Source organism: Rana temporaria, chromosome 1 (assembly GCF_905171775.1).
Source record: "Rana temporaria chromosome 1, aRanTem1.1, whole genome shotgun sequence".
Taxonomy (NCBI): Eukaryota; Metazoa; Chordata; class Amphibia; order Anura; family Ranidae; genus Rana; species Rana temporaria.
This window is the reverse complement of record NC_053489.1, coordinates 391,698,778-391,713,271: the sequence shown is the minus strand read 5'-3', so window position 1 is coordinate 391,713,271 and position 14,494 is coordinate 391,698,778. Positions and strand designations below refer to the sequence as shown.

Here is a 14,494-nt window from a genome sequence, read left to right as displayed (position 1 = left end):
TTTTATAGCTAATTTACCGCTTTTTAAGACGACATCCAATTTTCAAAGCCTGCATCCTGATCTCAATTGCATTTCATCTATGACTGGAAAGGCCTAACTTCACTCACGAGCCTCCATATTATTATTTTTTTAAACACAACAAATCATATACTACTCTTGCACTACGTCCTTCAAGCCTCCGGCATCTACACACGACCACTGTTCAGAACAAAAGAGCTCCCGAAAGGTCAACATGGCCGCGGCTATCGCGATAATTGCGTCGCGGCCGCTACGGATACAATGTCGCGGGCGCTGACAACAATAGTACACCTCACGGCTTTCTCCTTCCGCCATGTTTTTCAAAGAGTGCGTCTCAGCACGTGGAGCCGGGAGCCAATCAGCACCGTCCAATGTCGGCGGAGTGATACGGCTGCCGGAGGTCCAGAAAGTGACCGGCGGGAGCGGAATGGAGAGGAAACGTTGGGAATGCTCGGCGCTGCCGCAGGGTTGGAAGAAGGAAGAGGTGACCCGTAGATCAGGGCTGTCCGCGGGGAAGAGCGATGTCTATTACTATAGGTGTTTATTCTTTTACTTCCTAACTAGTGTGGGCTGCAGGACACATGTTAGGAGAGATTGAGGAATCCCAGGGGGATGGGGGAGAGCGGCTCAGGATGGTGTGTGTGTGAATGGGCAGGCAAGGTGGAGGGGAGGGGGGTCTTCATATAGGGGGGCAGAGCACATCAGAATAGTACAAGAGCTGCACGCGGGTAGGTTGTATAGGCGCGCTATAGAAACATGCTACTAACTTCCATAGGAGGATAAACAGCTCAAGTCACTACGCTAATGTCTTTATTTTAGCCATGTGACTGTTCTTATCAAATCCTATTGGACTCCAACTGAAAATAACTGTTACCTATACCATCCTTATACTGGTATAAGGAGACTTTCTTAAAAAAAAACGTGACAGTTATTTTCAGCTGGAGTACTATGGGACCTGATAAGAAGGCTCCATGCACACAGGGCATCAGTTTAAGTAAACATTTATCATATTGCAGCTTCCCAACTACCTTTCCTCTGGATCAACTGTGGGTATAGGATTTGTATGTGAGGGTTTCGATGTGATTTTTTTTCTTTTTGGTTGAACTATATGGACTTGTGTCTTCTTTTTCAACCAGACTATGCAATTAGCTGCGATGGCTGCATTTGTTTTAATTTACTTTTTAGGCCTCATGCACACTGGACGTTAAAATAACGTTATAAAAACGCCAGTAGCTTTGCAGTGAGTTTTTCAGCTTTTTCCAAAGTTTTTTCAATAGCGTTTTTCCGCTGAAGAAATTTTATTTTTTATTTTTCAATGGCTCAATAACATTAAACGCTGGTGAAAGACGTTTTTGAGCATTTATCAGCGTTGGGCTCCATGCACACTGAAGCTGATAAACTATAGTTTATTGGCGTTTGGCTTTTTTTTTTTTTTTAAGTGGAACCCTCTGCCCCTCCGGTGTCACATTTGACACCTTTCAGGGGGAGGGGGGTGGGAATACCTGTCTAAAGACAGGTATTTGCACCCACTGCCGGCCACACAGTCTCGGGCATGACATCACCTCCCGTCCACCCCCCGTTGTGTTCTGGGAACACTCGGCTCCCAGTACACAGCGGGAGCCAATTGGCGGGCGTAGCGCGACTCGCACATGCACCGTAGGGAACCAGGCAGTGAAGCCGGAGCGCTTCACTTCCTGGTTCCTTCACCGAGGATGGCGGGGGGAGCAGCAGAGTGACGAGGGATCGCTCGTCCTCTGCTGCAGACGGCGCTGGACTCCAGGACAGGTAAGTGTCCTAATATTAAAAGTTAGCTGCTGGCTTTTAATATTTTTTTTTTCAGCGGAGCTCTGCTTTAAAGCCCATAAACTGAACTCTATGTTAGTCTATGTACCCATGCACACCTGGGCGTTTTTTAGTGTTAAAGAGGGGGTTCACCCTATAATTTTTTTTCTAGCATTAAATTAAGCATAGTAGCGTGAGCTACAGTATGCCTTTATTTATTTTTTTGCCCCGTACTCACTGTGTAATCCTATAGTGAAGATTCTGACTCCCCGCGGGGAATGGGCATTCCTATCCAGAGGGAAGATTATTGACGGCCGGCTCTGGCGCGTCACGCTTCTCCGGAAATAGCCGAAATAGGACTTGGCTCTTCACGGCGCCTGCGCCTAGTCTGTGCGCAGGCGCCGTGAAGAGCCGAGACCTACTCCGGCTATCTTCGGGGAGCGTGACGTGCCATAGCCGGCTGTCAATCATCTTCCCTCTGGATAGGAACGCTCATTCCCCGCGGGGAGTCAGAATCTTCACTATAGGATTAAACAGTGAGTACGGGGCAAAAAAAATAAATAAAGGCATACTGTAGCTCGCGCTACTATGCTTAATTTAATGCTAGAATGTTGTTATTGAGGGTGAACCACCGCTTTAACGAGCTTTGCTTTTCGTTCAAAGTGCCGTATTTCGGCCGTGATAAACGCTCAAACGTGGCGCCAGCGTTTTTTAGTGTTTTTTATCCATTAAAAAACAAACAAGCTACACTGAAAAACGCTGATTAAAGCTACTGCAAAAACACTAAAAAACGTTGCAAAGCTACTGGCGTTTTTTATAGCTTTTTTTAGCTTCAGTGTGCATGGAGCGTAAGGCCCCTTTCACACGTGTGGACCGTATGTCTGATTTTTCATCCATTGGCGGATGAAAAAGGGACATACATTGGTCCCTATGAGATCGCGGATGAACATCTGCTGACACCAGATCTCGTCAGCCTCCGCAAAGATCCGATTTTGCAGACGGAAGAAACCCCTATTCTTCCTTCATCGGATCGGATGAACACGGACAAGACGGTCCGTGTTCATCCGATTTTTCCCCCCCCCCATAGGGGAGAGCGGAGAAAAGACAGGGCGGTCCCTGCACAGTGTGCGGGGAGTGCCCTGTCATCCGCCGGCTCAGCTGGGATCAACGGAGCGATTCCCGCTCAGCATACGGAGGTGGATCATTACTGATCCGCCCCGTGTGAAAGGGGCCTTAAAGTGTTTTTACAGCTGAAAAGAGCCACTAGTTTTTATTTTTATTTTTTTTTACTGCTCAAAAACGCCACTGCCCAAAACTAACAGCCTATGTGTGCATGGACACATAGGATAACATGATGGAGAGTTTGACTGTAGAAAAAAACGTCTACTGCCAAAAACAGCTGCTGTAAAAACGTCCAGTGTGCATGAGGCCTAAGGCTTCCTTTTATTTTTCATCTGGTGATCCAGGTAGCATCTCTGTTGCTTGTCAAAAGAAAAGCTCTCGCACACAGTGATTAGACCAACCATTTTACTGTGACCGGCTTGCTTAAAGTGGAACTTCCGCTTTAAGTACTCCTTGCCCCCTGACGTGCCACAATTGGAATGTCATATTTTTTTAGGGGGGGGTGTGGGTATCTGTTGTTTTTTTTTTTTTTTTTTTTTTTTTTTTTTTTCAGAGGGACTTCCTGTCCCACTTGCTCCTCCCATCTTCTGGCTGTCTAGACTCTTCCTCTCCCCCTAGGCAACCCCAGCTGCAATCTTCTGGGACAGGTTCCAGAAGATTGCCTGGCCACTGACAGTGCGCTACCGACTGTGAAACCGTAAGCTGTCACTTACAATGCCGGCGAGGGGGAGAGGAGCGAGGCATCGGACGGCCACACCACTGGACCGTGGGACAGGTGAGTGTCTGTTTATTAAGTCAGCAGCTATGCTTTTTGCAGCTGCTGACTTAATAAACTTAACAAGCAGTGGAACGCCTCTTTAACCACTTCAGCCCCAGGAGGATTTACCCCCTTAATGACCAGGCCATTTTTACGATACGGCACTGCGTCGCTTTAACTGACAATTGCGCAGTCGTGTACCCAAGCAAATAGAGCTTTCTTTTGGTGGTATTTGATCACTTCTGCGGTTTTATTCGCTATAAACGAAAAAAAGACTGACAATTTTGAGAAAACAATATTTTTTGCTATAATATCTCCCCCCCCCCCCCCCCAAAAAAATAAAACAAATTACTTCATCGGTATTTTTTTTGGGCCATTGACCATTATACTGCGATCAGTGCTATAAAAATGCACTGATAACCCTTTTCCTGTCAGTGTAATTTATACAGTTAACACTAGGGGGCGATCAAGGGGTTAAATGTGTTTCTAACTCGGGGGAGTGGACTGACTACAGAGATGCTGTTCCTAATCACTAGGAACAGACTATCACACTGTACTTCCCTGACAGAACAGTTTACATTGACAGATCCCCCCCATTCTGGCTCTGTGGAGCGATTGCGGGTGGCTGCCGGACATTGAGGCCACCGGCGCCGCACACATTGTATCTATTGCACGAAGCGCCGTACACCTACGTCGATTAGAGCCGATCTGCAGCAGTATAACTACGACGGCTGATTAGCAAGTGGTTAAAGGAGTTGTAAAGGTATTCTATGCATTAAGATAAAAAGCCTTCTGTGTGTAGCAGCTCCTCTAATCTAGATCCAGCGATGTTGTATGAAAGACTGCTGCTTGGGACTTCTCTTCTCATTGGCTGAGACGGCAGCGCAGCGCCATTGGCTCCCACTGCCCTCAATTAGGAGAGAGAGGGGGCGAGGCCGGGTTGCTGCTCTGTGTCTTAATGCATACTGGGTGCCCCCATAACAAGCTGAGAGAAGTGCCAGGAGCACCGAAGAGGGACCATTGAAGAGGAGGATTTGCGCTGTTCTGTGCAAAACCACTGCACAGCGCAGCCAAGTATAACATGTTTGTAAAGTGTTTTTAATTTTTTTTTTTTTTTTTTTTTTTACAAAAAATAAATAAAAAATCACTTTAAGATAAAAAGCCTTCTGTATGCAGCAGCCACCCTAATACTTACCTGAGCCCCATCTTTGTCCAGCGATGTCCATGACTGCCTCAGCTGTCAGGGACTCTCCTACCTGATTGGCTGAGACACAGCAGCGGCACCATTGACAGGAGGGAGGGGCCAGAAGCAGTGAAGAGGGACACAAGAAGGGGATCTGGGCTGCCCTGTGCAAAACCACTGCAGAGAGCAGGTAAGTATAACATGTTAGTTTTTTTTATATATATATATATATATATATATATATATATATATATATATATAAAAACAGACTTTACAATCACTTTAGCCCCTTGGCGCTGGTGCCTCCCGACCCTTTTATGTTCATGTGACCACTGTGATTGGTGGTTGCATGATCGGAAAACTGATCGCAAGCAGTGAATCTGTTAGCCGCTAGTAACTGTGCGAGGAGCACGCAGGGCGTGCGCTCTGCGCACAGCTGTATTTGCAATGTGGTACCCAAATACCATGCCGGTATTTGCAATTTTCGCGCTATCGGGGTATAAGAGGTTAAAACGATCACCTCTTCCATAAAACCTTTTTCCTAAAAGTAAAAAAAAATGTTTGTTCTAACTAATTATGCAGTGTGGGGACTCATTCCCTCAGACTGACAATGCTACTGTCCAAAGGTGCCACCTCCTGTGCTTTCATACAGAATGAGGGCACTCTGAGGCTGGGTTCACACTGATACTACACCAGGGCTCGACAAATCCCGGTCGCCAGGTGGGCAAAAAAAAATAAAAATCTGTTCCATAGGATCGGCGCTCCGCGGACTAGGCCGAAGCCGCGGCCTCGCCTAAAACATCCTGCCCGCAGCTCGCCGTGATCCTGGGAAAAGGCCGCGAGTGGCATCTGCCACTCGCAGCCTTTTCGCAGGATCGCTGCGGGCACAGGATGTTTTAGGTGAGGCCGCGGTTTTGGCCTAGTCCACGGAGCGCCTTTTCCCCAGGATCACGGCGGACTAGGTCCCCGCCGCTCGATCGCGGGGGGCCCGTGATGTCCGGTAATTGAGGCCGCGGCCTTGTGAAGTCCCCAGCTCTTCCTTTTGTGAGCTGGCGCCATCTGGTGGTGGCCGTTGGTATTACAAGTTAAGCATTACAAGTTCAAGTGGAGGTTCACCCCAAAAAAAATGTTTAACATTACATTCAGCCGAGTTGTCCTAATGACAATCGGCTGCTTTTTTTTTTTTTTTTTTTTGTACATACCATATTTTCACTGCCGCTTCTGGGTATGTCTTCTGCGGGACTGGGCGTTCCTATCTGATTGACAGGCTTCCGACCGTCGCATACTACACGTCAGGAGTTGCCGAACGCAGGCGCCGTATAGAGCCGCACCGACGTTCGGCTTTTTTCGGCAACTCGTGATGCGCTGTATGCGATGGTCGGAAGCCTGTCAATCAGATAGGAACGCCCAGTCCCGCAGAAGACCTACCCGGAAGCGGCGGTGAAATACGGTATGTACGGGGAAAAAAAACAGCCGATTGTCATTAGGACAACTCGGCTGAATGTAATGTTAAACATTTATTTTTGGGTGAACCTCCGCTTTAAACAGCAATTCTAATGTGATTTTTCACTTTTTTCACTGCCATCTTCTTCCCTCTAATTAGAACCCCCAAACATTATATATATTTTTTATCCTAACACCCTAGAGAATAAAATGGCGATCGTTGAAATACTTTCTGTCACAGCGTATTTGCGCAGCGGTCTTACAAGTGCACTTTTTGGGAAAAAAATTACACTTTTTTTAATTAAAAAAATAAGACAACAGTAAAGTTATCCCCATTTTTTTTTTTTTAATATTATGAAAGATAATGTTACGCCGAGTAAATTGAAACCCAACATGTCACGCTTAAAAATTGCGTCCGCTCGTGGAATGCCGACAAACTTTTACCCTTTAAAATCTTCATAGGCGACGTTTAAAAAATTCTACAGGCTGCATGTTTTGAGTTGGAGGAGGTCTAGAATTATTGCTCTCGCTCTACCAATCGTGGCGATACCTCACATGTGTGGTTTGAACACCGTTTACATATGCGGGCGCTGCCCACGTATGTGTTCGCTTCTGCATGAGCTCGTCGGGATGGGGTGCGTTTTCTGGCTCCTAACTTTTTTAGCTGGCTCCTAGATTCCAAGCAAATTTGTCAAACCCTGTACTACACTACAGTGAATACGACTTTCATCCTACTTTGCTCTGCGACATTGGTCCTACATTGGTCTGACATCCATCTGACTTTCATGAACAGGATACTACTTTGATCCGACTTTGTGACAGTCTGACTTGTCCTTTGACCAATCAAAACAATCCCAGTGTGAGATAATTTTTTTTACTGCGGTTGTAATCACATGTCTGATGTCAAAAGTCAGATGGTTAGGACAAGGATCCTACTTTGATCCGACTTCGATGATATTCGATGGGATGAAGTAGGATCAAAGTCGGACCAAAGTAGTAGAGGGAGCATTTTCAAAGTCGGACCGACTTGTGTCAGACTGGTTAAGACAGCTCTCATAGGGAAACATTGATTTTCATGCGACATGAGCTCCCAATGTCGGAGCGTTTGTCAGACAAGTGTGAACCCGGCCTAATCCAGGAGGTGTGTGATAGACTAGATCAACAAGTGAATACCTAAAACTAGGGTTGTCCAGATACCGATACCAGTATCGGTATCGGGACCGATACCGAGTATTTGCGCTAGTACTTGTACTCGCGCAAATACTCCCGATACCAAAATAGAATACTTTTTTTTTTTTTTTTTTTTTGTGACATCGAACACAAATTGGATGGCACCATTGGATGGCACTGATAGGTGGCACTGGCATTGATTGAATGGCACTCATAAATGGATGGCACTGATAGGTGGCACTGGCATTGATTGGGTGGCACTGATGAGATGCACTAATAAGCTGCCTCCCTGCACTGATGCACTAATGGGCACTGATCTGCACTGATAGGTGGCACTGGCTAGCTGCACTTTTGGGCACTGGTACCGATGAGCTGCACTGACAGTGATCACTCCTTCAATGATATGTAGTTTTCCAGTACCGTATGCTAAAAAACAGCCCCACACCATGATGTACCAGTTCTTCATAATTCTAAAGAAAATATCTTTGGGCTGTATTGTGGTTTGAAAACGGTCACATGACATTAAAAAAAAGTATCAGTATTCGGTATCGGCGACTACTTGAAAAAAAGTATCGGTACTTGTACTCGGTCCTAAAAAAGTGGTATCGGGACAACCCTACCTAAAACAGTCATTACATTTAACTGTATGGACACATAGGCTAACATAGAGGTGCTTTTACAGGCAGAAAAAAAGAACTGCTCAATGCTTGTAACGGCATCAGTTTTTAAGCTCTGTGTGCATGAGGACTAACAGTCATATGATTAAAATACAGATCTATAGCTTTGTGACTAGCGCCTTAGTGGTATATCCTCATCCACTATAGAAGTTGGTACTATGGTGTGGTGTCCGTATTATGAAGCAGTGAAATCTATTCACTGCTTCATTCACTGGAGATCTCCTTGGAGGAGGGAAGCGATCTACAGATGCTTCTAACACTGGAGAACGGCCCCTGATACTGGAATCTCGTGAGACTACGAGATTACAGTACCAGAAATTCACAGAAATGCTGAGATGTCAGTTTATTAAGCAGTAGGGCCGAAACAACTAATCAATTAATCGATTACAATTTTCATAATCGATTAATCGGCCAGTAACATAATGGGGTTAAAAAAAAAAAATTGGCCCTTTATAGTACAAAAAAGCAAATCGCTACTGTAAATATCACTTTCACTGTCCCACAGTAAAAAATGAACCCCTTAGGCCCCATGCACACGAGACGCTGCTAAACTCGAGTTCAGAGGCATTTGGGCATTTTTTTCAACTGCCCCTGAACACATTTAATGTTATCCTATGTGTCCATGCACACGATCACGGTTTTTGGCGTTTCAAAGCAGTTGGGTTTAGGGCCGTTTTTTCCAAACCCAAAATTTGGGGTTCAGAAGCTTTCAGCTTTTGCGTTTTAGACGCAAAACGCCGCTAAATGCGGCAAAACGCGGCACAAATAGTTTGATTCTGAGCTTGGGGAGGGTCTACAGTGTTTTGGGGATAAACGCTGACAGCCGCAAATCGTGGTAAAACGCCGCAAATCGCGGCGAAACGCTGCGCAATTCGCGGCAAAAACGGGCGTTTTAAATGCCGGTTTTTGCCTTTGAAAAGCTGAGATTAGAGGCGTTTGTAATAGCGTCTCGTGTGCATGGGGCCTTACAGTAGCAATTTTTTGCTCTTTTTGTACTTATTTTTGTTTTTTTTAACCCCTATTATGTTACTAATCATCTCAGGCCTGGGTTCACACCTCTGTTTTTGGTGCTTTTTGCAGAAACGCACTACAGTTCATTTACATGCTTTCCTATGGGACACGTTCACATCCATGATTTTTTTTCGGCTGCTGCATATTTGGAAAGGGCAAGGACTTTTTAAACGCATTATTTTCTTCCTTTTTTTTGGTTTAATATACTTCAATGGAGAAGCTGCAGAAAAGCATGTAATGTGTTTTTGCGGCAACTTGTGTTTTCTAATCTGCCCAACAACAAATCGGGCCAAAAAAAAGTAAAAAAAAAATTATATATATATATATATATATATATATATAAATATATATATATATATTTAAGACTATTATCCGATTAATCGAAACAATAATCGGCCAACTAATCGATTATGAAAATAATCGTTAGTTGCAGCCCTATTAAGCAGTGATAAATTATCACCTCTCAGTACACTGACGGATGTGTGTGTGATATATATATATATATATATATATAATTACAGGGGGACATGGTTAGTGAATCTCCCTGATTCTCCACCTCTGAACTGGTGAATCAGGGAGTGTGAATTCTGACACAGATCACCAGTAAAGTGCCGAGATCGCAGCTTCATAAACTGGCTGTTACTGTGCCATTCAATGAGACTTCTCGCTGTGCAGAGGTCATCGGTGGGAGAACAAGTTCAAACATTTCTCCCCCTATTATCTCTGTTTCATAAACTGTTTGTGGACTGTGATCAGTGGCGATCCTTGGGATCACTGCTTCATAAACGGACACCTTTGTACTTTTTATGAATAGAGCCTGTGATATTTGTCATGGATGCAACATGCCGAAAGTTTCCACACTAGTGATTCTATCAGGCACAGATACATTCCAAAAGCCACACATGTGAAGGAACGAAATTGGCTGATTCCAGAATGGCCTTTTCAGATTAGGGCAGTGTAGTTTGCCCTTTGTCATTTGTAGATATGGAGAACTGCTCATGCACACAGGCAAAAGAAATGCTGCTGTTTGGGGCATCTTCTTTTTTTTTTTTTTCTAGGCCCATGAACACAGCTGCGTTTAACCTCCTCCTGCCCACGCTATAAACAAATGACCGCTACAGTGCAGGCCTGAATTGCTGGGAGGCCGTCATGACCTGCTCCCATTTCATGAGCTGCCTGTGTGCCCCCTGTAATTGCTGTATCTACGATCCCGGCCCCTTACCATGTGCTCAGCTGTCAGCCAATGACAGCTGACCATATGATGTAAACAGAAGATCGGTAATCCTTTATTTTTTTCCCTCGCGCTATCTGCGAGGGTGAAAAAAAAAAGCAGATCACTGGCTTCTGTCAGAGAGCCGCGGCTGCCTTATCTGTGCCCACCAGTGCCATTTTTACCAGTACCGTTTTTCAACATTTTATAATGTACTATAAGGTCTTATGCACACTGAATTAAAATAACGTTATAAAAACGCCAGTAGCTTGGCAGTGAGTTTTTCAGCTTTTTTCAAGGTTTTTTTTTCAATAGCGTTTTTCCGCGTTGGCTTTTTTTGGCTTTTTTTTTTTTTTCAATGGATCAAACAACATTAAATGCTGGTGAGTGACGTTTTTGAGCATTTATTGACGTTTATCAGCGTTTATCAAACGTCTCTCAGAACCCACTAGTTTTTTTTTTTTGGAAAAAAATGGATGGATAGTTTATTGACTATAGAAAAAAATGTCTACTGACAAAAACAGCTGCTGTAAAAACGTTCAAAAACGTCCAGTGTGCACGAGGCATAAAATGTATTTATTTTTTTCAAAATTGTCGGTCGTTTTTTTTTTTATGCAAAAAATAAATCCAGTGGTGATTAAACACCACCAAAAGAAAGCTATTTGTGTGAAAAAAAATGACATTTTAATTTGGGTACAGTGCTGTATGACCGCGCAATTGTCGTTCAAAGTATGAGAGCAAAGAAAATTGGTCTGGGCAGGAAGGCGGTTTAAGTGCCCAGTAAGCAAGTGGTTAATGTGGCCATGCACATGTGTATGCACGTATTGATATAACCGCATTCAAAGATAAAAAAATGCACCAAAACTGCATTTGGAGAGAGCCTTATGAACATAATTTACACATGTATGCGCATAAATGTACAAGTGTGTAAATTCTAGTGGTTGGAATGGTGGTTATACAGCATATACATGAGATTAGAGGCATTTTCCTGAAAGCATATTTGGAGCATACCCAAGTGCATGAGGCCTAATGGAAATCTTTGGTAATTCAGAGCAACTTGAAATGTTTGGTTTTTATTTTTTTAAGTGTGTCTGTGGTCAGAATTTAAGGCCTCATGTACACTGCTGCTGGTAAACGGGTGTTTAGGAGCAGTTGGGCATTATTTTTCCAACTGCTCCTGAACTCTCCTCTGTTATCTTATCAGTTCATGTACACTGGTTAATTTTTAGTCGTTTCTAGGCAGTTGTGTTTAGAGGCTTTTTCTTGAACCCAAAAAAATGCGTTCAGAAGCTGTGTTTAGAGGCAGCTGAAGCGGCAACTTGCGTTTTAGCAGCATTTCGTTTCAAATGCTTCTAGACGTAAACGTGGCTAAACAGCCGTTTTTAGCAACTGGTTTCTAGCTGTCAAGTTAAATTGTTCAGGAGAGGTTGAACAACGTCCCGTGTACATGAAGCCTTAAAGGGTACATTCTTTTCACACAAAAATGAGTGAACTATCCTCAAATATCCTGGTGACCCTGCCACACATAGCAGCTGTGATGCCCCTGTGCTAGTCCATATACCCCAATTCGTAGCCATAGTGAGTACCCATCATGTGACTGTGCTGACCAATGAAAAGCACGTCTGAGGCTGATTATTTTGGTAAGGTGTCCCAAAAGGGGGAAAAAAAATCCCTTTTTGGCAAGTGTGGTAAGTCACACTGACCAAAGAGTTCTTGCCATTGTGAGTAATATGGATGGCTGGATATTTACTCCAGGGTGGTGTATTGCAGTTTAAGGGCTGCTACACTGGCAGCATGGGGCATCACACTATGTGCAGTGGGGTCCTGAGGGGTGACCAGGATATTTTGTAATTCATCTTTTTTAATTTTTCATGAAAAGGTCAACTTACCCCTTATAGTGGAATTTCAGGCTTATCCCAACTAATCTTAAAATGCTTCCACTCACTTCTAACACTGAAACTACCTGTGGCAGAAAGATGCACGTGTTTGCTATACTCAGGCTGCTCCAATTTAGTCATGGCTTTAACTACAGGGGAGAAGAGAGAGTGCTCCGTCAAAAGCTGGAATGCCTGAGCGGTGGTATCGCCAATAATTTACTATGGGCCATCTGTTGTCGGTGCTCCCTCTTCTCCCCTGAAGCTGCTGCTAACTGACAGAGGAGAGCTGATCATGAGACCCAAAAATAGGTTGGATATACAGATCGATCTTCCACAGGGTAATGTGTTAGGGGGGCAGTTTTAAAGCCGTTGTAAAGGTTCTTTTGTGTGTTTGTAATGAGAATAATAAAATTAGTTATATTTACCTGCTCTGTGGAATGGTATTGCTCAGAGTGGCGCCAAACCTTTTCTGGGGTCCTCTGCTGGCACGCTGTTTTTTTTTTTTGTGTGCCACCTTAAGAATTCACTACCTATGGGTGGCACACATGTGGGCTCAATCCTGAGCCATGTTTTGTGCCTATTGACACTGTATTTGACAGCAGTAGGAGCCAATGGCTCTTGCTGTCCTTACTGAGTGCTGTGAGGGGTAAAGAGTGGCGCCACTGCTCTCGGGCACAGTGCTTGATCGAGATCCAGCTCAGGCAAATATTTAGGGGGGCTGATCATAAAGGTTTTTTTTTTTTTTCTTCCCTGTTAATGCAGAGAGTGTATTTACGGCCACTTAAAGATTAATTAGTATAAGCCCAGAATTCCACTATAAAATCATACATTTTTATTCTTTCTAGCCTACTTCCAAGTAATTGATTGTGAAGCTTGTAAACTTTGAAGATCCCACACATTTACTTTCTTGAATTCTGTAACACATATTCACTATGCCCTATGAGTAGGCATTGCTGTGTTGCAAATTTCCTAGAGCCTGCCTTCTGAAATGCAGTGGTGCAGAGAGGAGCTGTCTCTGGAGGCAGAGTCAGTATAGGAAACACTGCTTGCAGGCAGTCTTTGGAAATTTAAAAGTACACAGCAGAGGAGCAGCTGCAAAGTATGCAGGGAATCAAGAAAGTTGCAAAAAGAGAGCCAGCAGACAGGGAGAATTAATAACCTGAAAGGAGATTTTTCATGTAGGCTTATATTGAATTGTCAAATCTGTTTGTATTGTTATTACAATGCTGATGATGTAAAATGAAAGTATGCTGTGACCATAGATCTTCTTTCACGTGTTTGACTATTGCAAACTGAAGTCTTATTGGTTGTTGCATCAACTTCTGGAGCACTGTACAGATCAAATGCATATTTGGGTCATGCTAGTAAGATTGTTTCCATTAAGTCTAAAGCTGACCATACACTATGCAATCTCTGTACAGTCTCCTTTAGATTTACCAAAACAGTGTAATGTGTTGGCAAACCTAAAAGATTTGTTAAATTTGTATTGACTCCGGCAGATCCTTGCACTACATAGTTAATGGTAGATCTAAAGGAGATTGCACAATCTATTCGTATAGTGTATGATCATATATATATATAAAAAAAAATTTCTTTGCTTATGCCAATAACGATGTTCTTGTGTTTCCAAAAGCATTACCATATACAATAGTACAGTGATGCACAGCCATTCATGTTATTGCCAGGCTGTACACTGCAAGGAAATATGCCAGGAATTATGCTTAACAGGCTCAGCTGGCCCATGTGCAAGAGCACATTTTGAGTTTTGTAAAAAAAAAAAGTCTACTAGGGCATTGTACAGAATCCTATTACATAGGGGCTCATTTATTTTTTATTTTTTTCTAACTGTAAGCAACTCATTTAGCATTATAAATTGCAATATAAATGTGACATCTATACAAAATCTTGCTGCTCAAAGATTTCTCTTGCCAGCCCCATGGGTTGAATGAGCAAAAACACTGAACTTCCTTGCCCGCACTAAGTATGAGTGAATGAATCTGCAATGCTGGCTATTGTATTCTAATGGCCTGTACCCACATCTGTCAGAAAACCTAAACCGTGCTTGCATCATTTTCTGCCTCCCCTCCGTTGAGGAAAGTCCATTGAAAATTGAGTTTGGTTGAGCTGTGTGGTGCAAATCAGGCCAAAGAATTTTTTTTGGCTGATTCAGTGGAAGTCTGCAAAATCTGGTCCGTGTATGGACAGCTGTTGTCCCAGTCACCTGCAGGATCTTTGGTATTGGTG

At 43.6% G+C, this 14,494-nt stretch overlaps 1 protein-coding gene across 3 annotated transcripts in view; it reads left to right on the top strand.

Moving 5' to 3' along the window:
• Positions 1–345: 345 nt before the first annotated feature.
• Positions 346–14,494, top strand: part of LOC120912609 (methyl-CpG-binding domain protein 3) — a 44,728-nt gene continuing 30,579 nt past the window's right edge. The window contains exon 1 of one of the 3 annotated variants that reach the window (XM_040322621.1): positions 346–555. In XM_040322621.1, the coding sequence (XP_040178555.1) occupies positions 446–555 (110 nt within the window). In that variant the 5' untranslated portion in view covers positions 346–445. The remainder of the gene's footprint in view (positions 556–14,494) is intronic. The other 2 variants (XM_040322622.1, XM_040322623.1) reach the window with 2 other exon arrangements.